General features: G+C 34.4%; 1 protein-coding gene across 1 annotated transcript in view; it reads right to left on the bottom strand.

Moving 5' to 3' along the window:
• Positions 1-13162, bottom strand: part of Csgalnact (Chondroitin sulfate N-acetylgalactosaminyltransferase) — a 1311749-nt gene that overhangs the window by 240171 nt on the left and 1058416 nt on the right. Inside the window, exon 5 of the mRNA XM_069823988.1 lies at positions 1987-2020. Coding sequence (XP_069680089.1) covers positions 2006-2020 — 15 coding nt within the window. The 3' untranslated portion in view covers positions 1987-2005. The remainder of the gene's footprint in view (positions 1-1986; positions 2021-13162) is intronic.

Below are 13162 nucleotides of genomic sequence, written 5' to 3'. Positions count from 1 at the left end.
TGTTCTAGCGGACAACCTAAAGATTTTTTCCTCGTGGATAACTTAGAATTTGCGAAATCATTTTTTTTTCAAAGTAATTCTAAGCCATTAAATCTCCATTGGCGTTATTTGGATAGTTTTTACAATTTGATAAATATTTATTTCTTCTAAATTTTCAGTATTTTTATTCTTGTCTCATTTAGTGCAGCCTACAGTTCTCCTTAATTTCAATTTTTTATATTTAAGATGTAGTAAATATATATCATAACAGCATTATAGTTGCTAACAACTACCTCGTGCCTTTATTGCTTCAAGTAAGTGCTTGTAATTTCCGAACCATTCGTCCTACTTCAAATCTGAGGCCATGTTTGGAATACTTAAAGTATTTTACATATTTTATTATTTCCACGTCTTGATCCATCTTTAATATTATAAAAGTTACGCGTTCTTAACAGAACATTAAATAGCAATAGGTTTACACTGTAATTATTGATGTACATCATATTAACCAACGTTTTTCACCGATTTATGTAATATTCTTATGTAGGCTTATTCATATTTAATTAACTTTTGCTTCCTCCTGAAAAAAATATGCTCTGTACTTTCATAAAATCAACGACGAAATGCTGCACTATTTAATAAATAATTATATTAATTCTTAATAAATACTAAATATAAATAAACGATTATATCAACTTAAAACTATCTATTCTCTGGTCATACGATGTATTAGATTGTCAAGAGTAATCCATTTATTAAAGAGACTTAGATACCTTGTAGTACCTAAAGAATTTCTTACAACCTTGTATTTTGCTTTTTTTAAATAGTATTATTACTTATGATATTCATTTGTGGGGAAATTGTCAGAAAACTGATCAAGTACATCTTTTGCAAAAAATAAATAAATAAATAAATAAATAAATAAATAAATAAATAAATAAGGCAATACGCATTTCGACTGATTTTGATTTTGATGCTCGCTGCAGACCTTTGTTTATTTCTGAAAGAATTTTAACTGCTGTGAATTTGTATATTTTCCATTGTTTGATTAAAATTAAGTTGAATTTAAAGAGTTGTTATCCACATAGCGAGATTCATCATTATGATACAAGACATAATTACCACCTTGTGACCCGGAGGGTTAGATTAGCCAAGTCTAAAGAATGGTTTACATTAATTGCATTGCCTATGTTTAATAAACTTGCTTAGAGTGCACATATTGTTAATTTTAATAGATTTAGGTCTGTTATTCATGACTGGCTAATCAAAAACCCTTTTTATGATATAAATGAATTTATGGAAACTAGTGTTGGTATAGTATTTTAGTTTGTGTGTTTATCTTGTTTTTCTTTTGACTTTGTTTATGAATCTGTGATGCCACGACTATTTTTATCAATAAATCAATATCATACAAGGCACGCCAGCAATTTGCAACATATGAGGTTAATGAAGGAGAAGAATAGAAGGAGAGAGTTCAATATTATGAGCCCTTCAGTTTTTGAGTTATCACAATTTTAAGTATTCTTACACTTTTCATTCAATGATTCCTTTATCCGGTTCCATCATCGGAACTTCTCTATTCATCCATCACATATATAGGCATAATTACGTAAAAATGTATTAATTTTGTTTTTGATCTTCATTTAGTAGATATTAATTTAATGGGAAATAAAGTCTTAATAAATGAAATGATAATTATGACTAAATTGTGATACGGTAATATTATGGGAATATGCCATGAAAGTTGTATGTTAGATAGAATAATTCAATGAATTCTGACAACCATTTTGAAGCCAAAATCTTTCAATATTAGTCAGAGGTCGACCCCAGATCCTTTCTTTGTTATGAAAAGCCATTAAATATATCAATTAAGAGTAGCTACGATGAACGATTAAGCCTATTATTGCAAAATAATTATTAGTTCAGGCACATCTCATAGCATGATGCTTCACAACCTAAACAATTCAGTTAATTAGTAAATCATAGGACTTTAAATCCGTAACTTACCACTTTGTAGATGAAACTGTCACTCCACCAGAAACTGTTAACAGAGAATAAAGTTATACATTTTACACAATATTTCTTCACTTCCGTGTAATGCTGTAAGGATCAATATGTTAAGCATATCATTAGCAGTTGCAACAGGATAATGAATTAACTTATTTTAATTTAAAGACTGAAAGTATTTACTTTTAGAAGTACTTGAAACATGGACGTAAGTCAGAGTTTTACGAATACGGCAAGTACAGAAAAATAATAAGGGCTACTTCAAGGATAGAATTAGATTATGAGCAAGTGATGTGGGAAATTTCAGACGAAGGTAAATGTCGAGACAGGACAAATTTGGTTAAAGTATACTTTAGAACAATGATCATCACAAAGAACAATGATGAGTATTACGACTATAGCTAGGATTAAGATAATAGCAGCGGGCACGTCTCGAGGAATGGGCGAAGCAAGGTAAGAAAGAATTAAGCTTAGGATATGGCTAACAGTGGAATACGTCACTAAATTTATATCACAAACAAACGTAATCAGGATTTCATACATAAGACATTCACAAAAATAAGTAAAAGATAAGAAGCATATAGGACATGGAATAAGTTTTAGAGCCTGAAAATTATCATGTAGGAGAAATACGTATGCAACACATTAACATTTGAAATCTTGGAAAGCTGTGTTATATATCCCTGATCACTAAAGCTGAGACATCTAGGACTGCAGGACGATATCAAGTTAACTGTATTGCGATGTTTGTCGGAGGTATATAATATGAAGGGGTGGGGGAGTGGTTGCGTACTGGCTTGCGACTCAGGCAACAGAACACATTTATGTTGTGTAGTGTACAGACCTCCAGGGTTGTATTATCTATCTTACGTAACGTCCAATATTTATAATGGCACAATCATCAAATATATCAACAGTAAACACGTTGATGGAGGAATTAGGCACACAACATTTCGCAGTAAGTGGAGTAAGTATCCTATGAAATTTATGTAGCACAGAAATTAAAGGTACGAAACGTAAATTCGTAACGCAACATTTAATACGAAAAAAAACACAAAGCATAGATGACATTTTCAACTAAGGAAGAACAAGAATCGCCTGTAAGTTAGAATTCAATGTGTACCATGCAAAAAGATTTTTTCACGCTTTATGTAAAATGATGGTATGTGTAAATATACCAATAAAAAACGTTGAAAATATACACTTTCAAAGCTTCACGCGAAAATACGTGAAAAGGGAACTCCCTCGTCAATCAACTTCACGGAAATACTACATAGCGAAATGCTTTTTGATGTTATATCTCGCATACGATTAAGTATAGGAGATAGTAAAATATGTATTTCATCGATGAAAGCACAGACGTCGCTGGATGATTTGTTGCAAACGTCGTTACGAGCATTCTTCCAACACACAAACCCAATAAAACTTTTTTATTAACCTCTGAAATTCGTGAGAAAGTGGATCATTTAAATATAAACAAAATTTTTCAAACGCCTATGTCACGCTTATGGCCAGACGAAATAAAAAATAACATAGTTATTTTCATCACGGATGCTACATGTCAAAAGCAGAAAAGGAACGTCGGCTACTTTAGTCTAAATTTATCCTAGTCCGTGGGCTACATCGAATAGCCGAAAAACGTTCGCTCCTGCTACAGTGATGCGAACAGTTTCATATTGAATGTCAAAGAAATAATTTTTTAAGGCACAAAGTCGGGTTACTAAATTCAGTGAAATAGCTCCTGGAGCCCTTCTACCGCCGCAACCCGTTGTAATGAGATGGTGGACATGGCTGGATGCTGCATTCTATTTTGCTACACATTACAAAAAGGTTGAAGACGTAATCAAATCGTATGAATGTATTATGCAACTTACTTTCTTACTTACTGTTTTTAAGGAACCCGGAGGTTCATTGCCGCCCTCACATAAGCCCGCCATTGGCCCCTCTCCTGTGCAAGATTAATCCAGTCTCTATCATCATATTCCACCTCCCTCAAATCTATTTTAATATTATTTTCCCATCTACGTCTCAGCCTCCCCAAAGACCTTATTCCCTCCGGCCTCCCAACTAACACTCTATATGCAATCCTGGATTCGGCCATAAATGCTACATGTCCCACCCATCTCAAACGTCTGGATTTAATGTTCCTAATTAAGTCAGGTGAAGAATACAATGCGTGCAATTCTGTGTTGTGTCTCCATTCTCCTGTAACTTCATCTCGCTTAGCCCCAAATATTTTCCTAAGAATCGTATTCTCAAACACCCTTAACCTATGTTCCTCTCTCAGAGTGAGAGTCCAAGTTTCACAACCATAACGAACAACCGGTAATATAATTGTTTTATAAATTCTAACTTTCAGATTTTTTGACAGCAGATTGAATGATAAAAGCTTCTCAACCGAATAATAACAGACATTTCCCATATTTATTCTGTGTTTAATTTCCTCCCGACTATCATTTATATTTGTTATTGTTGCTCCCAGGTAGTTGAATTTTTCCACTTCTTCAAAAGATGAATTTCCAATTTTTATATTTCCATTTCGTACAATATTCTCGTAACGAGACATAATCATATACTTTGTCTTTTAGGGTTTTACTTCCAAACCTATCTCTTTACTTGCTTCAAGTAAAATTCCCGTGTTTTCCCTAATCGTTTGTGGATTTTCTCCCAATATATTCACGTCATCCGCAGAGACAAGCAGCTGATGTAACCCGTTCAATTTCAAACCCTCTCTGTTATCCTGGACTTTCATAATGGCATATCCTAGAGCAAAGGTAAAAAGTAAAGGTGATAGTACATCTCCTTGCTTTATCCCACAGTGAAATGGAAAACATGTGACAGAAATTGACCTACACGGACTCTGTTGTACGTTTCAATGAGACACATTTTCAGTAATCGAATTAGTTTCTTGGGAATACCAAATGCAATAAGAATATCATGAAACTTCTCTCTTAATCGAGTCATATGCCTTTTTGAAATCTATGAATAACTGATGCACTGTACCCTTATACTCCCATTTTTCTCCAATATGTGTCGAATAAAAAATATCTGATGAATAGTTGATCTATTACGTCTAAAACTACACTGATGATCCCCAATAATTCCATCTACATATGGAGTTAATCTTCTCAAAAGAATATTGGACAAAATTTTGTACGACGTCAACAAAAGTAATATTCCTCGAAAGTTACTACAGTTAGTCTTGACTCCCTTCTTAAAGATAGGTACGATTATAGACTTTTTCCATTGTTCTGGTACAATTTTCTTTTCCCAAATAGCAAGTACAAGCTTATAAATTTCGCTTCCACCCTCTTGTATTAATTCTGCTGGAATGTGATCGATACCTGGAGACTTATAATTTTTCAGATTATATATCACAATTTCGACTTCAGAAAGTGTGGGTCGGGTATAAATGGCTCAGCAGTTTGTATTTTAATTTCGTCCCGATCATTTCTATTTGGCCTATGTATATTTAGTAGTAGCCCAAAATAGTTTTTCCATCCGTTCAGAATTGAATGAGAGTCTGCAAACAAGTCACCATTCTCATCCTTAGTCACGTTTACCCTTGCCTGATATCCATTCTTGAATTCCTTTATACCATTATATAAATCTCTAATGTTTTTATTTTTACTATTTGTTTCTACCTCATTCAGTTTTTCCTTCAAGTAATCTCTCTCTTTATTCGTAAGTGTACGATTTGCTTACTGTCTTTTGTTGACATAATTACCTCTATTCGCCTTAACTGGATCCTGGAAGAATTTTAATTTTGCCTGTTTCCTTCTTTCTACTACCATGCAACAATCTTCATCAAACCATGGTTTTTTTCTTAGTTTCATAAGAACATATGCTCTGTTCAGCTGCAATGTTGATATTATCTCGGATATTTTCCCACACGCCATTAACATCTAACTCTGCAACTTCGTCGGAAATTGCTAATATGGCAAACCTATTTGAAATTTCGACCTGATAATGTTGCTTAGTTTCCTCGTATTTCAATTTCGGAATATTGAATCTTCTAATAGGTAACTTGTGTGTTATGCAACAGACTCGACAATCCAATAATGATGACGTGACCTGAGCTCCAGTTTATTCATGTGAGTATGCACCTTATTCTCTGTTGTTTACTCTGTAGAGCAGAGTCTGTACACTAACCTTCTCTGCTCTCTCTACTTGCTATGGTGTAGTTTGGGTGCATGTAACTTAACGACAAACGTCCTAGATGTCCAGCTTTACTGATCACATATATACGAGTATACATCAGATTGATCATTCCCATGTTATGAAATGGCAACATAAAATGGGAACCACCAGAGCCTCCACCGACGAAAAGTCATTTTTTGGTAATGACCTAGATGGAAGTACAGTTGCTACATACAATTCTATAAGGGTTATAACGTGACTTCTTTTGCAGTCGCTAGATGACACCATAGTGAAATTGATAATTAAAAGTGTTTGCCTTAAAAGTTCATTAGGCTGATCAATTTGTTATATGTGATCCGGGGTTATACCAGCAATGTTATACGGTTAGCAATTTCATTCTTGATAGAATGACAAAAGAACTTCGTCTTTTTTATATAGAAATTAATCTCAAAGTCTATGCTAAGACATGAAGGGGTGGGAGTGGAGGACAGCGAATATTTTTATAACAAAATAGAACAAACACGACAGGCCTTCTTCTGCAGAGCGAACATAGACGAATGTCGAACTTCGTCATACTCGACTAACTTGAATCGAACGTAGTGCCTGTAATACTTTCATCATCCTTATAGTCACACAAATATTGTTACCGAGAAACTGTGATTTATTCGAATATTATGTAAAGAAAGGAATTATAGCTATTTTTTTTTCGGTAATTCGTATAGTATCAACTGTAATGTATTTTAAAAGCATAATGTGATGTACAGTTACCCTTAAAAAGAATGAGACGATTCTTGGTCGTCGGAAGTTAAAGTTCTACAGCGCGGTTCACTCGATATCGACGTAACAATAAGTACCATGAAAAATAGAACAAGAATTGTTACAAGGACCACAAGGACAAGGACCAGAATAAGGATCACGAAGAAGACAGCCATTTAAGGCCACGATTTCACAACTTAGCTCGGGTAACAAAATATCATTGCTTCTCTGTACCGAATGGCAAATGCCTACTATCGGATCTACATTCTGGACTGCTGCTGTCACTGTCTTGTCTCGGTAGCTCATATAGTAGCGTGTCGGTTCCTCCGTATAACCGACACGTCTCGTGTTCGATGCCAGGTGAAACTTTTTTTTTATTGAGTTGTAATTAATTTGTTCAGAGTTCCTCTGCTATCTAATTTGTTGAAAAATATGGAATAATTTATGTCCAATTTTTGGGTCTTACAAGTGGGCTGAACCTCGTCAAAAAAATAAATCTTACTTGGAAGTTAAAAGTATTCTTCCTCAAACAAAAATCATAAAAAACTAAAAGAGACCTGTTGACTTAAAATCTTGTCCACATACCATCAGCTTCTATTACAGCTCTAAGTCGATCCGGCATGAATGTTACGAGATTGTGGAATAAGTTCTGATCCCCGGCGAGATCTTCCCAGGTGTCAACAACTTGATCCCACAATTCGTCTCGATTTCGAGGGCGTCGGTGGGCATAGGTGGCTATCCTTGTCTTTTTCAATTCCGCTCATAAATTTTCGATGACATTCAAATCAGGCCAATTAATGATTTCGATCTCGGGTCTCCTTTGAAACCATCTTTGAATGCTTGCGGCATAGTGCACGGGATGGTTATCCTGTTGGAACAGCAATGTTCCTTCGGAAAAACGTTCTCGGACGGAAGGAAGGAAATTATTTTCCAGAATGTGCTCGTAAGTTCCCGCATTAAACCGGCCATCGATGCGTTCTATAACGCCAGGTCCAACGTAAGACATCCACCCCCAACACGATATGCTAAAGCGCCCCGATCTTTCACGCCGGTGCACATAGCGCTGATCATGTCGGAGACCATCCTCATTATAGACACGGACAGGACCTTCGTAATCACTCGAGATGGTTGTTTCTTCGGAGAAAATTACATTTCTCCAATCGAAATCCACTCGATTGGTAGCGAAGGCAAGACGGTTGACAGCTTGTGCTTCCCCCAATATTTCCATTTGCGCAACCCTCCGGCTCCTAATACCGCGGTTCCTCAACCTGCTGATCACAGTCTGTGAAGAACCGGGAAAGTTAGATGCTGGTCTTATTTCGTTAGCAGTCCGAAAGGGGTCCAGTCTGTCTCGAATAAGAGAGCATCTTCTTCCAATGAAGAAATCCGGGGATGCCCAGGAATAGGGCGATTTTCGACCTCCCCTGAATTTTGGTAACGATGAACCCCCTCGCGGCTATACTTCCAGGAACACCGACCAAACGGCCAGCACATCTAGCCCCATATCCAGCCTCAACTAGAGCTATAACTCGCTGTCTCATGTCACGTCGGTTCGCCATTAAGATGAGAAATGTAGACATGACTATTTAACGTGATATAGAATTATTGAAATAAGGGTCATCTTGCACAGTAAGAGTTAATAAATCAACCCTAAATTAAATATTTAAATAACAGGATATAACAGGAAGTCCAATTGTTGCGATACTAATCAAATTAAATCTAATTACATTAAGCGAACAAATCCCAAGTTATGACACCACATTGCTACAGCTAAATTGTAGGTTATTAACATAAGCATTGAATAGGTCCGTGCTTATGCATTGGACGACAAAACCAAAGAGCAAAAGTTCGAATCTTGCCGAGAAATATAACTTCTTGCTTTTTATAAAGTAAATCAGACTTCTAACTACATTAATATTTCTTACATTATTTATTAATATTTATAGCCAACATTGAATTTGTAAAGAAAAGACTTTAGAAATCTCATGTGGAATTTCTGATCTGTAGTGACATAAACATAGATTATCTCTCGGAACTTTTCCGTAAAAGCAAATTAAATTCACTCCTTGAAACTGGAAACCTTAGTCATAGAGTCATTTTCCCACCTGCATACAAGCTTAAGTAGCACAGCCATTGATAAAAGTTTTGTACACAGAATTAGACTGACAGAACCTATTCGACAGAATCTATAATCAATGGCTTGTCTGAATATGATAAACAAATCCTAAGAGTTTCCAATGTCTCTGAACAATTTCAAAATATTAATTTAAAAACTAAAAAAGGGTCGTAAATGCTGTAGCCTATCTAGTGATTATTTACATTTATGTGTACGAAATGAATCTTGGGAAAACGTATATGATACTGATACTACTGATATTAAGAGTAAATGTATTGTATTTTTCACTTCATTTCAGAATCACTTCAGTGGATGTTCTCCACTCAATGTTTAAAAAAATTCAAAAGTAAAAACATGTAGATAACGCAGGGACTTCAAAATCTCATGTATTAAAAAGAAGAATCTATATGTAATGAGTTGCAATGTAATGATCCTCATGTTCTTAAATACCGCAAGAAGTACAGTGTAATTTATAAAAAATTATGAAAGAGGGAAATAGAATACATTTGAATAGAAAAGTACAAAATTCAGATAATGCAATTAAGGCTATTCGGAATATTATTAAATTTAAACTTGTAGATATCCTAAGAAAGAAAATATTTTTTCATTAAAACCAGTGATTATGAAGTAGAGGATCCCAAATCTATTGCAAATTCTTTTAAGGTCTTATAGTATATAGTAAAGAAATATTATTGACAAATTAAACATTCAAGATTTTGCAAAAGATTCTGCAATTGGTAACTTAACAGATGCATTTAATAATTAGTATTGATATATGTAATTAGTCAATAACTGCAAAAGTGCTTTTTCATTCAATCATATCATGAATAAAATTGAATGCACATTAAATTAAACACTATTGCAAACACGTAGATAAAATAGTTCAAATCAACTGAAGGGGTGAGAATGAAATAATCCAAAGCCACACTTTAACAAAAATTGTTTTTGTGCGAGTGCATTTCTTACACATATGGGAAAGCTACTAATAAAATATTGTAATAATTACTCAGCAAATGACATAGCCTAAGGACTCTAAACCTTTATAAAAGTGTGTCTGTGTGGCTTAGGAATATCTTTTAATTTCATTTTAATTGTTAGTTTTTAATATATATGCATTTACATTGTATGTATGTGTGTATGTATAAATGCATTCATTAGATTAACGTTTATAATATTATAACTTGTAATTTTGTATTGTCTGTGATCATTAACACTTAATCTGAGGACTTTTTGAAACTCTATTTAAACGTTATTTAGCTATTTCAAAGTTATTTAGACAAAAAAAAAACGTTGTGTAGACAAGGAATCGAACTCGCACTCTTCTACACACCACGCAGAAGTCTTAGCGTCTGAGCTATTGAAACTTCACGAAAGCTTTCCTGTCTGTGCGGAGTGTCAATCTAGTCATGAAGATCCATTGTCGATTTAACTACACGATTTATGTATATATTTATCTTTTATTTACGTAATATTATCATATTTTTTGCAGCTTTTGAAGTGAATTTCGAAACGATGCTAGTAACAAACCAAATAGCCTGAATTTAAGTAACTTAATATTCGTTATCTTGTGTATCAGTGCTCTGGTCTCTGATCATGCGCAGTGTCTTACATCTGAGACTTAGGAATATTCAATCGTCTCATCCTTTTCTAGGGAAACTGTACCTATATATACATACAGTATATTTCTGTCGAAGTTAAATCACATTTTTGTAATAAAAATTACCTGACCTTGCATCTAAATAAAACTTCACAAGATTTGTTCTAATACCCTTACTCAGCTAAAAGCATGAAGGGTTGGGAGAGGAGTGTAGGAGAAGCCAGCGAACTTATAGAGCACAGATCATACAAGGCGCAAGACCGAGCGAGCGAGACAGATCCGCTTCTTCAAAGCAGACTTCGGTTCTTGTCACGCTCAACAATCTTGAACCGAACATAGAGCATGAAATGCACGACACTAATGTCCACTCATGCTTTTTGATCCAGATACGCTCAGAAATAATTCCAGTTATGGAACTTACAGCACACTAGGCACCAACGCATGAACAAGTAGACTTTTAAGCTTAAATATTCAGTATCAAGCCTTCGGAACAATCATCCTACGACAATCAGACATCTCGGTAAGGAAACGAATAAAAATAAACAAATAATAAGGAAGGTGAGCTAAATATGAAGAACAGGCATAAAGGCTCAATAAATTACAGAGTATGGAACTGAACAGCACAGTGTCATCAGAAATAATGGCAATACACTGATACTGGTTTCGAACTGTGTTGTTTTATTCTTAATATTAGCACGCAATTCTATTATGAATAGCTGAATAACTGTTTAACGTGTAATACTATCCTTCATTTTGACAACCAGTTTCCTTATTTATGTCTCTTTCTTATTGAACAGTGTTAAGCGAGTTTTTTAAGGAAGGAAACTTATGGGAATATACGTGTCATTTTCATGATATCAATTAAGATTTCATTGAATGACAAGTTCGAATACATCATTAAATATCAATATGTAGTAACAGTGACAGTGAAGACAACATCTGAAAGATGAAATGAGTGATAGCTAAATATGTATGAATTTATTCACACTGCAAATGGGTATATACCCGGTAGTAGTGGTAATTAATTATACTCAATAATGACAATTAATAAAAATACAATTAATAATAAATTAATAATAATACTAATAAAAATTAATGCTAATAATAATTAATAATAATAATAATAATAATAATAATAATAATAATAATAATAATAATAGCAGGGAGCATCCTAAATTAAATAAAGCACGATCACTTAATGAAACACGATCACAGAAGGAAGAAGACGGTGACAAGATTTAAGGTTGACAGATGAAAAGATAACTGACAGAAGGCCGAGGACTGTGGAAGGGTTAGAGTAGGTTAGACGAAAGAATAGCTAAGTAACAGGAGGCAGAGACCTGCGACAAGGTTAGAGTTTGTAAGATAAGGAGATAGGTAAGTGACAGGAGGCCGAGGACTGTGACATGGTTAGAATGAGTAAGTTGAAGGATGTGGCTGAGGACTGTGACGAGTTTAGAGAGAAGACAGAGGGAATAGCTATCTCCCATTTACCTGCAATATTAAATTCATATGGATAGGTGGAAATCAGCAGTTTATTTTCGATAACTTTAATCCGTCTACATGAAAGGACGCATTGTTGCTGATATCCATTAACGATGTGCAATGAGTAGCCTTTCATATAGTGGCATATCTTCTGCATTCTTTGGTAACGCTACAAATGTGACGTCATTATGTCATAGGAATGTTTCTGCTAGATTGTATCTTGCTATATAAAGAACAATATTCCGTGGGTAGGATTAAAGCTTTCACAATATTCACATCATGTTCCTAAGAGTGCTCTTTTGTTCCTAGGTTATCCTAATGATTTCAAATGTGCTCAGAAATGGCGCACAACATTTTTACTTTCACTATATCTTTTGCTGATGTCATGATGTCCAATTTCAATATGTGTCCTTAGAAGGTACCCTATTCCCCTATATCACGATTAGGAATTATTGTTACAGCATATCTTGAAAGAGCTGACCACGATTTTCTTTTCCCCCCTTACCTTTTCGTCTCGTTTCTCTTATCTATATTCTAACCACGACGTAAATACCAGATCACTTATCTGTGGCACGCTAAATATACCTCTTCATAGAACATCTTGTTATTCCTCATCTTTTACAATATCCACCTCGCGTCATTGGAATTCCTTGTCACAAAGTATTAGGGGCTGCAAGACAACAAACACCTTTAAGAACAGCTTAAAAGATAACCTTATTAGCATTTCACTCCAATCATACTCATTTAAAATATTACTGACTACACTGTTGCTTTTTTCTTTAGACATCATCCTGATTGTGCTGCATTTTCAAAATTGTCTCATAATAATCTCTTTCTATTATCTAATATCATTTGAAATATATTAACATTCTATGTATTTTAGTTTAATTCTGCTACACAGTTTATTTCAGTGTTTAATTAATAGTTCATAGTATTTTGTTGTTTAATTCGTAAATAACTCTTGTATACATGTAACTCTCATCTAAATCAAATTGTTGAATTCTTTATAAGTTCATGCATATGTATATACACTTTTTGCTGGTTGAGTGGAAGAGAAGGCCTTACGGCCTTAACTCTGCCAG

This window comes from Periplaneta americana, chromosome 4 (genome assembly GCF_040183065.1).
Source record: "Periplaneta americana isolate PAMFEO1 chromosome 4, P.americana_PAMFEO1_priV1, whole genome shotgun sequence".
In the NCBI taxonomy this organism is placed as follows: Eukaryota; Metazoa; Arthropoda; class Insecta; order Blattodea; family Blattidae; genus Periplaneta; species Periplaneta americana.
Note: the sequence above shows the minus strand (reverse complement) of the source record. Positions and strands in the feature narration are given on the sequence as shown.